The sequence below is a fragment of the Neovison vison genome, chromosome 7 (genome assembly GCF_020171115.1).
Source record: "Neovison vison isolate M4711 chromosome 7, ASM_NN_V1, whole genome shotgun sequence".
Classification (NCBI taxonomy): Eukaryota; Metazoa; Chordata; class Mammalia; order Carnivora; family Mustelidae; genus Neogale; species Neogale vison.
In genome coordinates this window covers 42,119,471-42,136,242 of record NC_058097.1, presented here as the reverse complement: position 1 = coordinate 42,136,242, position 16,772 = coordinate 42,119,471, and the positions used below count along the sequence as shown (strand labels likewise).

The following is a 16,772-nucleotide window of genomic DNA, read 5'->3' as shown; positions in this document are numbered from 1 at the left end:
CAGCCCAGTTTTACTCTGAGTAAAAGCCTGAGTCCTAACCTACAGGGCCTTCTGTGATCAGGCACCCTTGGGCAACTGCTCTGTTTACCAGCTACCTCCAGGCATGCTGGTTCCCTCCTTGTTCCGGAGCATATCAAGTACCTTCCCATCATGGGCCTTTGCACCTGATCTTGGCTTTTCTACATTCTCCAGAAAGGGACAGAATTCCCTCCCTTGCTTCCTTCTGCTCTCTACTCAAATGCTCTAAAACAGCAGCCTGCCCAGCACTTTCCGTTCTCGCCTGCTTAATTTCCTTCTTAGCACGCTCACTATCTGACCAACACTTGTTTATCTGATTGTCATCTGTCCGTTCCACAGAATGTCAGCTCCACAAGGTCAGAGAGTGTTTCTTCTTGGCCCCTGTGATAGCCCTAGAGCCCAGCATAGTCCTGGCACTGAGTAGGTACTCAGCAAACATGTTTTGCTGGAACAGATGAATTCTGGGGGAGTCTAGGAGAGGGGTGGAATGTGATACTCCTGAATTTTGGTCCTCCTTGTATGTCATCACCAAAAGTTTGTCCCTCCTATGAGATGATCTTGCCTCAGATCACTTCATTTTTCCTAAACTTTAGAGGTTTGCCTATGATTTTCAGGACTTTTGTCCTGTCTGTGAAACTTTATTTCATATATCTCTTTAAATCAATCACTTGACTTATTTTTAAGCTTAGTCTCCTCCTAAGTTTTTATTTAAAAAAAAAAAAACCACCCGTTTGGCATGCAGGTGTCCTTTTGTTCTGGTAAGTGCTGAGTTGAACATAGCAAAGGTAAAAGTTGCTCTGCCCTCCTCCCGGGATCAGCGGGCTCATCAGCATGGCGCTCGGGTGGCGCTTTGGGCAGCACAGGGTTACCGGAGTCTCTCATTATTGACACTGCTCTGCTCCTCAGGGCGAAGTCCTTAGGAGCATTCCTCCCAGGCCAGACCTGCTGGAGCCAGGGTCTGTTGTCAGAAGACAGGTGTGTCAGGGCGGGGTCCCCATGCGTGTGCACAGGAGATCTGGTGGGGACTGCTCCCGCAGCTGCTGGGCAGCCCCTACTAGATTCTGCCCAATCCTGGACCACTGCTTGGCCTTATTTTCAGCGCCTGAAATTTTGCCAAATATGTTCCCACTTAGAGCCTTCACACACAGTGTCCCTGTGGGATTTCCTGTCAGTGGGACACCTCCCTGGCTCCTGAGACCCCCCCAGACACACCTCCATTCTGTGCTCTGAAAGCCCCTCTTGCCCTGGTCCCGGGAGCAGGTGTCACGGGTTGCAGTCGGGTGTTGTACATGAAGTCCTTGATTCAATGTCTTCCTCTCTACAGGATAGAGTCCCACCAGGAAAGAGCCCGGGCAGGCCTTGGGGTCGGTCCCCTCCTGGCTGCTCCCAACCCCACTAGCACCCACAGCTCTTGTCCTGCAAGTTGACCTCCATTTCCAGCCGAGGTGTCCTCACTGCCTTCCCTGCCACTGTGGTTTGGTGAGTCCTGCCCTCAGTCTCCACGATGGCCTCTGTGGTATCCTCTGCCCTCTTCAAAAACCAGGGGGAAACAGCCCTGTTCAGGAGCCACTCCCAAACAGCAACTCTACTCTCTGGGTTCCCTCAGTGCTCTTGGGCCGGTGAGCTCAGGTGCTTCTCACCAAGATGGCGGGGCGCACGGTGGGAGAGCTCTGGGCTCTGGGCTCAAGTCGGGGCTGTGCAGTTACCACCTGGGGGACCTCAGCTTCTCTAGGTTCTCAAACATCCGTGCATCAGAATCACCTGGAGGACTTGTCAAAACGAGTTTGGGGCTCCTGCTGTCTGGCATGGGACCTTGAGAATGGGTCTTTCTTTCTTTCCTTTTTTTTTTTTTTTAAGATTTTATTTATTTATTTGAGATAGAGCACACATGAGCGGCAGGCACTGGCGGAGGGAGAGGAAGAGGGAGAAGCAGACTCCTCACCGAGCAGGGAGCCCAACGTGGGGCTCAATTCCAGGACTCTGAGATCATGACCTGAGCTGAAGGCAGACGCTTAACCCACTGAGCCACCCAGGTGCCCAAGAATGTGCCTTTCTAACGAGTTCCCAGTTGATATGGATGCTGCTGGTGTGGGACCCCACTTTGAGAGCCATTGTCATGCTAGTTAGGGAAGCGAAGTGGAGATTAATAATGTAGATCAGGTAGAACCATGGGGCACATAACAACTCTTAGTTATTAATGTCATTCATACCAGAGAGTCTGGCCCTCTTCAGATTGCCAACAGGGGTTAGGGAAAAGAGAAGAATGGTATCCAGGGCCTGGCCACTCTATTTGCTAGCTCTGGGGCCCTAGGAAAATCCCCTAGCTTCTCTGAGCCCCAGTGTCATCATCGCGGCCTTGTCCCGTTCCTTACCCCAGATGGCCTGAGCTTCCTGAAGGGGCTCTGTACACAGCTGGTGCCTACTTAATGTTTCTTAAACCAAAAAAAGTAAAGTTGGGAAGGCTGAGGCTGTGAAATATGGCGTGAATGTGAGGGATGGCGGTCAAATCAGCGCAGGCTCACAAAACACCCCGACCGGCAGGGGGCGTGAGGGGATGTGAGTGAGTGAAGGGGCCAGACCCAGCCCACAAGCTGCCAGTCAAGGTAGTGGCCTTGGACTCAGGGCTAGAATTCCTGGGCCTTTGTCCCTGCCCAGGACCTCGCAGAGGGCGAGGAGAGGGGCAGCAGGCTTCACTAGGATGGATCAGGAACCATCAGGATCTAGACAAGTGGTTGGCTTCATGGCATTTATTTCACGTCCCTCTGGACAGGCCCTGGGGCCGGGTGTGGGGGCAGGAGACCAGGCAGGGGGTAGCAATAAATAACATGGACGGACAGACGGAGCTCCCCTCCAGACATGAGGTTAAAGGAGGTTAGAGAGGAGCCACAGTGTGGGGTGGGTGCTGGCCGGGCCGGGGACGGCTGGGAAGGAGGGGAGGCCAGGCCCCTAGGACCTCACTGTCACCTGCCCCCTTCCTTTACGGCCCCAGCCCCCTCCACTCTGGGGAGCAAGGGAGCCCATAACCAGTAGGGGCCAGTGAGGGTCCTGAGGGAGGGGTGGCCGCACAGGCAGCCCCCAGCTCCCTCACTTGACACGGATTTCAGCATACTCGGCCAGCTCCTCCGTCAGGGTGTAGCTGTCCTTGGTGGGTCGTTTGCCCAGGTCCGAGTGAGAATAGCTCAGGTCCAGCTCTGGGGGCTCCCCGCGAAGGCCCAGCAGCCTCCTCTCAGATCCCAGTCGCCTCTCACTCTGCAAACAGAAAGAGCCCAATAAAGAGTCTTGTTCCATCTTTTCCAGGTCCAACAGCTGCAGTCACATTCACCCCCACAGCTCCAAAGTCAAGTCCCAAAGCTCCGTGTAGACCTCCTTTCTCTTTCTCAAGGCCCGCCGGTGCAGCCTGGGGCCTTTGCCCATGCTGGTGCCCCCACGCACGACAGCCTCTTCAGCCTGAGAGTCACTCACAAATTCAGTGTGTCCAGGAAGACCTCTTCAACGTAAGGATTTGGGGCACAGGCGATTCAACCCATAGCGTCTTGTCAGAGTAAAGTCACTTGGTTGGGATCCTGCCTTCCCAAATGTGTAAGTGCCTGGTTCCATATGACCTTCCCCCATGTTTAGGTTTGGGGTGACTTCCCTCCTCAGTCTGGGAGATCCTGCAGGGGTGACTTCATCTTCCCTGTCCTGTGCTCCACCCCACCCCCACTCCTACATGGGGTCTTTGGACACAGACACGGGACAGTGACCACAGACAGAAGGGAGCAGCAACAGGACAGAATAGACAAGGCCAGGAGAGCTGGGCAGGGCCAGACTTAGCCAGGGAACATCCTGGACACCTGACGAGAACGCACACACATGCACGCCAACCCCAAGGCCCACAAGGGCCCAGAGGGCAGGCACACTGAGGTCCCTGGATCCTACCTCCTGGGGCGCTCATTCCAGGGTAGAGACCTCTCTGGACTATTGGAGAAGGAAATGCAGTCATAGACCCGGGTGGGGAGGAGGGGGCTGCCCTCTGCTGAGCCCCTCAGCCCCCATCCCAGTCTCAGCCTGAGCACCCCTCCCAGCCCGGGTACAGCCCGCCCTCCACGCTTCCTCCCATTCCCTTCTGAAGGGGCCAGCCTCCCCGCTGTCCCTTAGCCTCCCAGGACCTCCCAGGCCCTCACGGTCCCCGTCACCCAGGTTTTCCAGCTAGTCTGGAGCCACAAGGCTCCGGCCCTCACCTCATATTTCTCTGGTGCCCCAGAGATGCGGAAGTCGCTGCTGAACAGAACCGGGGGGTTGTCCCCCGCCGAGAAGCTGGGGCTCTCTGTCACGTTCTTTCTGCAGGGCAGGACACATCAGCCCCAGCAGGAGTCCCAGGCCTCCCTCTCCGCTCCCTTTCTGCACCCCATCTACCTGAGGAGTTTGGCTCAACGGACCCCAGGGCAGTTCCCACCCATCTCTCTAAGACGGCATAGATGGCCCCTTCTGGTCATTTCCAGAATGACCAGCCTCTTCCTGTCACCTGTGCCCATCTCTCCATCAGGTTCCTGGCCTCTGCAACTTTTGGGGACCCAGCTTAGTTTCTTGGGGTTCTTCTCATGTGCTCTGGCTCTGTCCTCCCCTCTTGCTGCCAGGACATGGAGCAGAAGGATGAATTTGTTTTCAGGGAAGCTGATGTGTGTGCCACAAGGAGGGAGAATAGCAGAGTTGTTGTGGGGGGTGGTCTGGGGCTGGGGAGTGTCCTTTTGCCAGAGATGATGTGTGTAAGCACCCAGGCCCTGGAACCGACAGTGACCGGCCCCGTGGCTATGAGCCAGGGGTCTCTGGCTCTCCCCCACCGCACTGGAGCGTGTGCAGAAGGGTTCCTAGAGGGCAAGGGGCTGTGGCCACAGAATGTGGGGACCGGGTAACCAACAGGGGAAAGTGCCCGGCCCGGGCACTGGCCCACCCCGAAACGTTAGCAGGAGCCTCTCTCCTCCATGCATCCAAACATGCACAGAGCAGAATCGCCCTCCCGAACACAGACAGGGCTGCCCTTGCTTGGCCACCTGCTACCTCTAACTGATCTCCCCACCTCCCCAGCCCCGGGAGAGTCCCCAACCCCCCAGATGAGCCCTGGCAAGCCACTCACTTTCTGCGTGTCTGGGTGATGTAGCAGACGATGGCAATTAGGATGGCAAAGGCTACCACGGCTCCCACGGGGCCGATCTTGGCCCACATCAGGCGGTCTGAGGACAGAAGACCCAGACACCCTCAGGAATGCTGGTGATAGTGAGGACACTCGGGGTCTTGGGAGATGGGCTGGGGCAGAGATGATGGTGAAAACGTTTCCAGAGCTGGCACAGCCTTGCACTGCCTGACTGGCCTGGAGGGTTTAGTGGCCAGACGGTCCAGGAGAGGGCCCATGAAGCACAGACAAACCCAGGGCAGCCTATTCTTACCAACTGGAAAGGGCATCTTTACCACTTGCTCCACCTGCGTCGCCCGACCCACGCTGGGTGGCTGATGGTCAGCCTCGGGGAGGGAAGCCTGGATCCAAGAGAAGCCCCCTCTGTGGCTCCCCTCCCCACCCCCGACCACAGCACTCACGGGCTCCCTGGAAGGGCAGCTCCAGGCTCTTGGTGCCATAGAGGTTGTGGGCCGTGCAAATGACCCGGGGCGGGGCCTGGGCCTGCCCCCGCAGGGTGAGGATGCTGGTGAGCAGGAGGCCACTGCGCTCCGAGTACACAAACTCCCGCTCGGTCTCGTTCACAGTCACGTTCCGTGAGGGCAGCTCAAAAGCCACGGATGGCTCCGGGTTGGATTTCACCACGCACAGGCACTGCACCGTGTCCCGGGCTGCTGCACAGTGGGACTCCAGGAGGATCATGGGGGCAACTGCAGGAGCAAGAAAGACCAGGACTCAGGGGACTGGTGCCAACCGGAGGCTGAGCCTCAGGGGACTCCATGGCGGAGCAGGTGGTAGCTGTCTGGGAGATGAGACAAGCTGCATTTCCCCCTTCGCACTACCTCCGGCCCCCTCTCTTTGTTCACCTTGTCAAACAAATGAGATCACGAGGCTCCTTGCTCAAAACCCTCCTTCCGTTGCCCCCAGGTCACTGACAATGATATCCAAATTCTTTTCCTGGCTTGGCAAGGCCCCGCGGGACCCAACCGCACGGGTCTTCTCTTGCCATGGCTCCTGACCTGTCACACTGGCCTCCTCAGTCTTTCTAAAGCTCATGGAGCTTCTTCCCAGCTCAGGGTCTTGGAGATTCTCCCTCACCCTGGAACACTCCCCTAACACCTGCTGAACTCAGTCCCTCCCTCTGTGCCCAGGGCTCTACTCAGATGTTATCTTCTTTGACGACTCACGGAAATTGTGCCTCGCTTCACTAACCATTCGCTCCCCATCCTGCTTGGGTTTTGCTCCCCAGCACTTATCCCTACCCATGTGAGATACCCACATGGCTGGGCTCTTGCTGCCATCAAGACTGGTTCTCGCTCTGCCTACTCTCCATCCCCATCCTTAGAACCCGCCTTTCACATAGCGGAGCTCTGCGAAGACTGCCATGGGCTACTGAATCCTGCCGGCTCCCCTCCCTGGCCACCTGCAGATGCCCCTGCTGACTCCCTCAAGCCCCCTTGCACCCTGACTGTCCCTCTGTCCTGGGCTCTTCCACTGCCACTGGCACCAACCCCCATCCTCCACCCAAGGTCATTGCGCTGAGCTTTCCTTTGCTGACGTTTGTATTACAAAAATGGTACTGGTCTGGGTTTTGTGGAGGGCTTTTTTTTGGGGGGGGGGTGTTCGTTTCTTTCATTTTCTAAACTATGATAATATAATAGAACATAGAATGTTGCTTTTCAAAACTATGTTCTCTCCCTTCCTGAAGAATCCAGCACTGGAGTCTGCTCACTCTAGACTGAGCTCTGATTCTCAGTTCTGACCAGAAACCCCCTGCACAGGGCCAAAAGACCCTCGGGCCACCTACCCCCATTTACTTCCAGTTTCCGGTTTAAAAAAAGAATATGCAAGTAACAGTGACGGGCCAGGGAGTCACATGACCCGATTCAAGCTCAAGATGGTTCCAGTTGGAACCTCAATGTGTACTTGCATCTAAATCTAGTAATTTAAAAATATATAGCCCGAAATCTGTACAGGCAAACATGCACTATGCCTTGTTGTAGTGTTAATGAATTAACACCCTGCAGAATAATGACAAACTCGAACCAACAGCTGTTACATTGTTTTAGAAACCCTTTCATTCAAGACCGCACCCCTCTGCTCCAGGGACAGCATCCGCCCTCAACCCCTTGCCACCACCCTGCCTCCATGTGCTCAGTATCTCCGCAGCTTTGCAGGCAACCGGGGAGACCTGGGGAACCCTGACTGACCCTATACAAACCCCCAGTCCCACAAAGAATGGGGAGTTTGGGGTGCGACAGCTTTGGCAGAGCCCAGCTCTGCCATTTACTGGCCCTGATTAGGCCATTTGGCTTAACATCCTTCCCAAGGATTCAGGATGCGATAAATGGAACCATTCCAGCAGGGGGAGCACGTGAGCAAAGCCTTGGCCACAGGAACTCCAGCAGGGCCAGGAGCCTGGAGTCCAAGGGAGAGATTAGTGGGAAATTATTTTCGGAGCAAATGGTGTCAGGCAATGTGGGCATTCAGCATAACTTCCAGACTCTTCACAGCCTTCTTCGGGGTCAGCTATGGTTATCATATACCCGTTTTTCAGTGGAGAGGCTCTGCAAAAGTGAAGTCACTTGTCTGGGATCATGCCGCCGCAGGATGGAGACAGAGCAGGGTTTCTGACCCAGGTGGGTTCAGCTCTGTCTGGTGCTGGACACCAGCTCACACTTCGGTTTCCTTCTTAAACTGGGATGAAGAACAGTTCCTCACAATCATGTTGTGATGAGACCAAAATAGGTCAGCATGCGCCGAGGGCTCAGACTAGTCCCCTGCGTGCAAGCACTCAGTAGAGGCGAGAGCCTTGCCACATGTCCCTCACCGTGCTGGGCCCTGGCTCAATGGGTCAGAAGGACGCCCCGCTCTAGGAGCACCTGCCATTGTCAGTGGGCACCAAATCCCTGGTGCGAGGGGACATGGACTTCAGGGACAGAGAGGAGCCTGAGGGATGCTGTGGCCAGAAGCCTGAGGCCACCCTGCCATAGGGCACGCCTGTGACCCAGGCCTGGGTGAAGCTGGCAGGGCTCAGCAGGTGGGGTGAGGGCCGGTGGGGTGGCACAGCTGCTCCTCGGCTCCAGCAGGCTGAAGGCCTTCCACTCCAAATCCGTTGGTTTGTTTCCAAAAAGAAGCCTGATTAGGTAAGTCCTTGGGCGCCGCAGGCTGCAGAGCAGCAAAGCAGCCAGGGGTTTAAGAGCTGTGCCAGAGAAAAGTCCAGAAGACTGACTCTGACTGACCCTCTGAGCTGCATGGTCTTGGGGGATTCTGACCTTTGTCTTCTGCTCCGTCAAAGAGGGGATGATGATAACGTGTACCTGCTTCACAGGGTGACCACACGGGCTCAGGAGAAGAACACTGCAGGGCTCGGGATCCTGCCCAGAGGAGACCATGAATGACCATTTGCTGCCGCCCCTCTCACTGTCCAGGAGAGCCTGTGACTCCAATGTACGTGAGACCCTACGGTGTTCAGGCTCAGGGGTTTCTACCCGATTCTCAGGGGGCTCTCTGACCCTCTGACTTATGAGGCCACTGGCTTGGGGTGTGACAGGGAAAAGGGGTGTAGCAGAAGGAGGAAGCTAGCCCAGGAGGGCGAGGATGGAGAAAGCAGAACACCCCACAATGCATGATCGCCTTGGGTACTGCGAGCGAGCAGGGGCTGGGAGGGAGCGTGCTCCAGAGTGAAAGGTTAGCACAGCAGTGCGTGGCCATCCCTTTGCCTTGGAAGGTGGCACTTGAAATAGCCTGTCTCTGCCACGTACTGATTATTACCACATTCAGAGTACTGAGTCTAGGTGGTGCTCACTACCTTCTGGCAAACCTGGGGGGTGGGTACCACTGGAGGTAGAATAACGGAGGCAGGGACTGGTCAGGTCTGGAAACTAGTGCCAGAAACCAGGCAGGAGCTGAAGAGGAAGCAGAGGAGATGACCACATGGGGGTGACATTCCAGAGGGAGCTGCTGTAGGAGAGGGAGTGGAAACCACTCGCTGGGGGCTACAGCCCTGCATGGCCGTGGGGGGTGGGGATGGGATGGGGGTGTTGGCCATGTCATCGGTGAAGAGGTTGGGACAGCTGCTGGTTGCCAGTGGAATGATAAGCTTCATTTCCAAGTCTTCCAAGCTTTCTACTTGCATCCCTCCCATCCCATTTCTCTGGCTAAACTCCACCTGTTCGTCAGCTTGGTGTCCTCTTGGTCCTCTCCCCCACGTTCCCCACAGTCACACTGCCCTTGGCACATAGCAACAGCTCGATCAGTGTATTCTGATGTAACAACAGGATGAGGTCAACTACAGCAGAACAGTGGAGCCAGACTGTCTGGATGTGAACCGTTCTCTGGCTGTGTGACCTTGGGTAATGGTATAACCTCTCTGGGCCTCCATTTGCTTCTCTGGAAACTGGAGACAGTAACAGAACCTCCCTCCTGGGAATGTCATGTGGTTGAAATGAATGGGTCCCCATACAAAGCTTCCAGCAATGCCTGATACATAGCAATGCAACACAAGGGTTAGATGTCCTGGTTATTGGTGACTGCAAAGGGGGCAGAGGCCACAGGATCCAGAAATCTCCTTGGTCAAAAGCGCATCCCAGGATGTGGAAACACAGTACTCTCAGGTGGGACTTTCAATTTGTTGCTGTGGATTCAGCTTCCCTACCTTGCCCATTCTCATCTGCTGGGGTAAAACTGACCCTTGGCTGGAATGCGTGGATGCTTCCCAGCGACCCATGTGCCCCCAATGAACCACCCACTGAGGCGGGGAATGAGGAAGGACATGAAGTCCAGCCCGCTTCCAGCAGGACAAGGGGAGAGGAGCGGGGGGAGGGGGGGTACTCACACTCCACAGACAGGTTGAACGTGGTAGCCCTCTGGCCATACTGGTTCTCAGCCACACACCAGTACTCTCCGTCATCCTCGGGAGTGACGGCAGGCAGCTCAAGCTGCAGCTCGCTCTCGTAGATGACTGTGGCCAGAATCTGCTTCTCCTTGAAGATGGTGAGAATAGGATCCGGGTTGCTCTGTGTGGAGCACAAGATGGAGACCGTCTCCCCCTCCACAGCCACCATCGTCCCGTTCACCATCGGCTTCCGGGGTGCATCTGGGAGGGGCAGGATGGCGGGGGGAGCGATGGTCAGAAGCCAAGGGTGCCTCTTCTGCCAGCTAACTCCCATCCCCGATGTGACCCTATATACCCCAATCTGAGCACACCGGCTCCGATGGTTCAGATAATTCCTGTCCGGCTATCCTATTTATAAGAACAGAGACTCTGCGGCCAGCCTGCTGTGCTCGAATCCCAGCTCCACCCCTCCCCAGCTGTGCGTGTACCCATGCCCTAACCTCTCGGGGCCTCATTTCTCTTAACTGCAAAATGAGCTTAATAATAGTCCCAACCTCACAGGAGTCACGGAGAACCTAAATGACAGGAGCTGTGTTAGCCTGAGCAAGGTGAGATGAAGATTCCTAACCACGTGAGTGGACACTGTGTTAGTAAATAAATGTAGTTGGCTAGACGGGGATATGGGCTTTGGGGAGAAACAAACATGGTGATGGGAAATCAGGGTAGTTGGAGTTTTAACTAGGATGGTGAGGGAAGGCTTCCCCGAGAAGAGAAGAGGAGGGTCGGGGCTAGCCGTGGGGATGTCCGGGGGAAGAGTATTTGTGGAAGGCACTCAGAAACTGCTGAGTGGATGCTGGCGGCAGCTCTCATTATTATTATCCACAGGCCTGGGCATTTTGCCTCAATAAATATTTGTGAATGAGTGAATGAATGAATGACCTCTCCTTGGTTCCTAACAAAGAACCCTATCTGACCAGTCGGTCCCGCGGGGGACTCCAGAGCATAACAGCCAGCCAGGGGCTGGGTGAGGTCTGGGGTCCCTTGCCCCTTTGCCTACAACTGCAAGGGGGCTCATTGGGAAATGCGGATTTCCAGGGCCCAGATCCACTCCCAGACCAGGCGAGGCTGGTCAGAGTTTCACCGGCATTCCGGCGCAGCAGGGACCCATCTGTCTTTCCACCTCGCGGTGGGGAGAAGAGTGGTGCGCAGTAGGTGTTCATCAGATACTTGTGGGACGCAGGAGGGAAAGCCTTGACCTGCAGCCCTCCACTCCACCTTGGCCTCAGCCTTGGCGGTGCTCGGGTGGGCCCGCCCGCTCCCGGCCCCGCCCAGCTGGGCAAGCGGGCGCCGGTTTCCCCTCCTCTGTCCGTCCCCTCCTCTGTCCAGCCAGTGCCGGACACGGGGGCCACTCACACATGACGCTGAGCTCCACGGTGCCGTTGTCCTGGCCGTAGGCGTTCTCTGCCAGGCAGGCGTAGACACCGTCCTCCGCGGCGGTCACCTCTTCCAGATCCAAGAACAGGCTTTCGGCCACGGCCTCCCGGAGCACCGTGCCGTCCCTCATCCAGGTCAGCAGCGGCAGCGGGTTGCTGTCCGCCCCGCAGAGCAGGCTGACGTGTGAGCCCTCGATGGCCTCCACCGAGGCGTTCATTTCCACGATCACCGGGGGGTCTAAGGCCCGCGACAAGAGGAGGGGGCGGGGGTCAGCGGGCTCGGGCCGCAGACCGGGCCCCCGGCCCTGCCCCCCGCCCCGCCCCCCGCCCAGTCCCCAGGCTCACACTTGACGTCCAGGCTGGCGTAGCCCTCGAACTGCAGGGTGGTGTTGGGGAAGGAGGCCTGGCAGCCCAGCCGGTGGCCGTTGGCCTCCCTAGTGGGCACGAAATGTAGCAGCGACACCTGCACCCAGGTGCCCTCGTCCTCGCGCAGCCGACCCAGCACGGTGGGCTCCCCCAGCCCTTCGTGGCCCAGCCAGCTCAGCTCCGGGCGCAGCTCCGGGCAGTTGTCCGGCACCATGCAGCTCACCTCCACTTCAGAGCCTGCCACCACCTCTGGGGGAACCACGATGTTGGGGGTGTCTAGATGAGGGGGAGGGAACAGAAGGATCTTGGAAGCGTTCTTGGTTCGCGGTCCCCTCCCCCCAAAAATTCCCTACAACCTTCTCTCTCCCTGGATACCCTTCACCTGGAGGCCCTCCTCATCTGACCACAGACGTGTAATAATGAAAATCACAGTATAATGGGCTGAATACTTGACAGTGGTTCCCTTGCCAGTCCTTGCCAGACCAAGCTAGAAGGAGGGTAACATTACTTTGCTCAGTTTTTAGATGATGAAACTGGGGCCACAGCTAGTGTGGAGTAGAACTGAACTTCAAACTCACTCCGGCTTTCTCCTCAAGAAATTTCTCTCCTTTCCCATGTGTGCTTTGGTTTATTTTCCTGTCACATATGTCAGTGTGCGTGTATGTGTGTGTGTGTGTGTGTGTGTGTGTGTGATGTCTTGGAGATCTATGTCTGGCTGTGCCAGTGGGGTCTCTTTCTGCATTGGGGCTGTGATCTGGCTCATTTGGACTCCATGCAGATGGGGAACCCGAACCTAGGGGCTCCATGCTATAGGGCCTCTTGGAAATTGGCCGGCGTGCCCTGCTCTGATTGACAAATCTGGCCCAGAACTGCATACTCTTTGGCCTAAATTTAGGATTTGTTTTTAAAAATCAGAATCAGCAGCCAATGTTTAGGAATTAGGAGATTGCACAGAAAAACATGCAGTTCTGGTTTCTCTTAAAAATTCAGACTGTCTGAGAGCAGTATGTCCATGCTGTCCCCCAGCACTGGTCACCCAGAGCCAGGCGCAGCTCGGAGCACCCCACAAGGATTCACTCATTGAGCTGTAAGTGCTAGTCTTGTCCCCATCTTACAGAGGAGGAAAACAAGGTCCAGAGACATTAAGTAACATGCCCATAGTCACCCAGACAACCCAGGGATCCAGAGGCCTTACCTCTAGCCCCTGGGCCCCACTGCTTTTCTTCCAGTTGTTTTTAGAAGAAGAGGAAGAACCCTCGTTTTTTCCTCTGAGGGCAGCAAGACTGTTTGGGGGCCCTGCTTTGTCTGTTTCTCTCATCTTCCTCCTCTGTGTGGGTGTGGGGGGTGTGCACCCCAGGCCAGACTGAGAAACCTCGGGCCTGGCCATCCCCAACCTCCCTGGAAAGGCGGGAAAGACTTGGTGCCACCCCCAGCCTCCGCACGCAGGCGCTCTGGGGACTCACTGATGATATCCAGAACACTGTGCTCCGAGAAGGTGTACTGGTTGTAGCCCCCTAGGTCCCCGCGGAAGTAGTACTTGCCGCCCAGCTCCGGGCTAAGGCTGCTGAGCAGAAGAGTGCAGTTACGCAGGCCAAGGTCCCCCAGGAGGCGGCTGCGGCCCTGGAAACTCTCGTGCACGACTTGGGTTCGAGACTTGAAGACCACCGGGGGGTAGTTTTTTGGGTAGGGGCTGTTGAAGTACCAGACGCCATGCACCACAGCCGGCCGCAGCTCGTCGGGGAAGTCGAAGCGGCAGGGGATGGAGACACACGTGCCCTCGAAGGCAGAGATGGATGAGGGCATCCAGGCACCCCAGTGACCACCACGAGAGGCTGTGGGCAAGCAGGACCACTGAGGTGGAGCGACATGTCCTTCCCAGGTCATCACGCCCCACCTTTCAAGGCACACAACTCCTATCACCTTCCACCACCCCCCTGGAGGCTGCAGGGACCCACAGAAATAGCCCCAGCCTGCTCAGAGGCCAAGGCCCCAGGATCCCTGCACCCCTAGTCCTTACCTGAAATCATAATCCAAAACAGAGGCAGGGTCGTGAGGAAAATCATTTTGTCCAGCAAGTGAGCGACAGCTGGAGAGGGGAGAGGAGAGCACTAAAGGCACCGGGAAGAAGTGAAGGGTGCCCCTGGTAAGGCTTCAGAAGGGGGCCTGTTCAGAAGTTGGCTACTGCTGGTATCATTATTTGGAATTACAAACATTTCTAATGTATTGACCATGCCCCAGGCCCTAATGCTTGACTCCGCTGTATTAATTCATTCGGTCCCTTTGAGAAAGTGGCAGTTAGAACCCGCATTTTATAGCTGCGGTCCAGAGACGTTAAGGCATTTGCCCAAGGCCACACAGCTGGTAAGTGGCAGAGTTGGGATTCAAACCCCATTTGCCAAGCTCCAGGTCTGCACATTTAACCACCACTTCGTAATGACATGTGGATAATTATCTTCATCGCCGTCGTGCCCCCCTGGGGCATCTCCAGAAAGTAAGGACAGAACCAGGGCTGGACCGGCTGCAGGAAGCAGGGGAAACCAGGGGGAAAGAGAAGTTGGAACCCTGCCCCTCACCTCAGTCTCCCTGAGTTGGGAACGCCTTCGGGTCTCACTTGAAGCTGTCAGCCAGCCGACCTGGAATGAGAGCCAGACAGGTGTAGCCCCGGCCAGCCGCCCTCTCTCTGCGTCCGCTCTGAGTGGTGGCCCGCTATGAGGCTGTCCACGTTGTCTCCGCTGCCTGGGGATGCTGGGGACGCTCCCACATAGCCTGGAAGCTACTCTGTAGTCATGGCCCGCCCGCCCCCAAGTTGTAATTGCGAAGAACTTTGGGGAGGAAGGGGGAGCAGCAGCGTGTTGGGGTGGGGGGTGAAGCAGGCCGTGTGGTGAGTGGGGTGAGGGAGCAGATGTCCCACGGCTGAGGGCTGGGGGTGGCAGGCAGGGACCCAGCCCATCAATGACTGGGTTTCACAGCATCAGCATTCCCAACATGCCGCGGGAATTCCTGCCGCCCTCTCCCACCCCACAGATGGCCCCTGCTGTCCCCACCCTCAACAGAGGCCAGGACCCGGTACAAAAGAGCCCTGTTCCCTCAGGGTCAGGGTGCCTCATCCTGGGGGGCTTCTAGAGGTAGGTGGGATGAAAGAAGAGTCGGGTGGTCCTGGCTGGGCTCGGAGCAGGGCCAGGAAGGACCTTGGGGTTGGGAGTTTGTGAGTCACTGGCACCCGGCTGCTCTGTGGGTCGCCCCAGGGTCAAAGCCATGGTTTCAAGTGGCTGCCTTGCCTGGCCTTCACCGCCCTCTTCCCACGGACACGGACGCATGCACAGTCAGACACATGCAAATGCCGGTCTGAAATGTGACATATCTAGACCCAACCAGAAGGAACAGGCTCACACAATAGCGACGCAGGCACACACCCGGGCAGGGCAGCGAGCCCCCTGCACCCACAGACTGCCCCACACACACAGTCCAGAGGCACCCCTGCACTGTCCTGCCTCCCGCCCTCCACACCGTGGGGCCGACATGGGTACTCAGGCACACACGTGCTCACAAAGACGCACAGACCCGCACACACGCACACCAGGGGGTGGCCAAGGACAGACCCACCCGGATGCAGGCTGATGGACACATTGTGACAGGAAGGGACAGGGGCCCCGGGAGAGCTGGTTACAGGGCCTGGGCACACCTGGGATGCAAGCGGGCAACCCACCTGTTTGTAATGGGGGCAAAGACTGGTTCTTGTCTTAGCTGTAAGGGTGAGCTGTGACTCGCTGAAGGGCCACAGTTCATAAACACAAACACTGTACGTCTGTGGTCGTAAAATTTCACGGTGGGAATGGGATTAGGAAAAAGTGCTCTAAAATTGCGCCCTAGTGGAATATAATGAAAACAAGGCTGAAGAACGCTGATGTAGATAGAGGCTCACCCAGGGGAGGTGCGTGCGTGCACACGTGCACACACACGCGCGCGCACACACACACACACACACCTGTCATGTGCCCCGGTGCTAACACGGCCTCACTCGCAGCTCTCAGCCCCCACAGCTCTCTGCCCCTGCCCCCTCACAGATGGCAGGATCTGGCCCATGCCTCTGCTCCTCTTCCAGCCCCAGACTACCGTCCCCCCCCCAAGTCTGCCCCAAATTCAGGAGCCCCAGGACAGCTGTTCCTGCAGACCCCAGGGATGCTGAGAAGACCCCTGTGTTCTTCCTTTCTGTGGTTCACTCCCTAAGCCCGGTCACTCTCCCTGCCACGGTCCCAGCCCATTCCTTGAGCTGTCCTGAGCAGCACTCTGCCCCATCCTAAACTAGTGGCAGCTCCGGGTGACCATCCATGGCCCAGAGCACCTTGCCTCGCACGTGCTTCTGGGCCCCCTTTGCCCCACCCTCTCAGCCCCGATCCTCCACTCTCAGCCCCCATCCTCTGCTCTCCACCCGGTTGCCGGTCCCTCTCGGCTGAGTACTCACTTGAATGTTCTTGCTTCTGTCCCTCTGCTCCACCAGCCCCGCTCACAGTCCCCTGGCCTCCTAGGGTCCAGGCCCCCACTTGCAAGCCCGTCCCCTCCCCCCGGGTGCCAGGGGCCGCCTGCCTCCAGGGCCCAGCTCCTCCCTGCCCCCGAGGGAGGGGGGCACAAAGGGGCCCTTGTAACCACTGCTGGAACTGGGCAGTCTGACGCCTGGGTTCTACTAGCTCCTTCCTGGAGGGGATGGGGGGAGGCAGCCTCACTTGCTCTCCCTCCTCCATCACTGTGCACCCTGGTCCTGGGTCCCTGGGAGGGTCTTCTAGTATCTCTGGAAGTCTCGGGCTAAGAAACAAAAGCATGGTTCTCAGCGTCTAGGGAATCTTGGTGGCCGGGACAGGTATGACCTCGGTCCAAAGAGGCCACCGAGGAGCTGAGCAGGAGAGAGGACCTGCCCACTCTTGGCTTCATCGTCAACTCCAGCCTCTCTTGAATCACGTCCCTGGATCATGTT

The 16,772-nt window shown here is 57.0% G+C and overlaps 1 protein-coding gene across 2 annotated transcripts; it reads right to left on the bottom strand.

Moving 5' to 3' along the window:
* Positions 1-2,750: 2,750 nt before the first annotated feature.
* Positions 2,751-16,341, bottom strand: MAG (myelin associated glycoprotein). 2 transcript variants are annotated; one of them, XM_044256326.1, is made up of 12 exons: positions 16,266-16,341; positions 14,377-14,436; positions 13,821-13,889; positions 13,267-13,635; positions 11,783-12,079; positions 11,418-11,675; positions 10,005-10,265; positions 5,590-5,877; positions 5,132-5,228; positions 4,239-4,338; positions 3,937-3,975; positions 3,189-3,267 (listed from the first exon to the last, which is right to left on the bottom strand). In XM_044256326.1, the coding sequence occupies exons 3-11, from the start codon at positions 13,864-13,866 to the stop codon at positions 3,949-3,951; spliced, it is 1,743 nt and encodes a 580-aa protein (XP_044112261.1). In that variant the 5' UTR covers positions 13,867-13,889; positions 14,377-14,436; positions 16,266-16,341; the 3' UTR covers positions 3,189-3,267; positions 3,937-3,948. The 2 variants fall into 2 exon arrangements, with proteins under 2 accessions (XP_044112260.1, XP_044112261.1); XM_044256325.1 differs by lacking the exon at positions 3,937-3,975 and having other exon boundaries at positions 2,751-3,267.
* Positions 16,342-16,772: the final 431 nt, after the last annotated feature.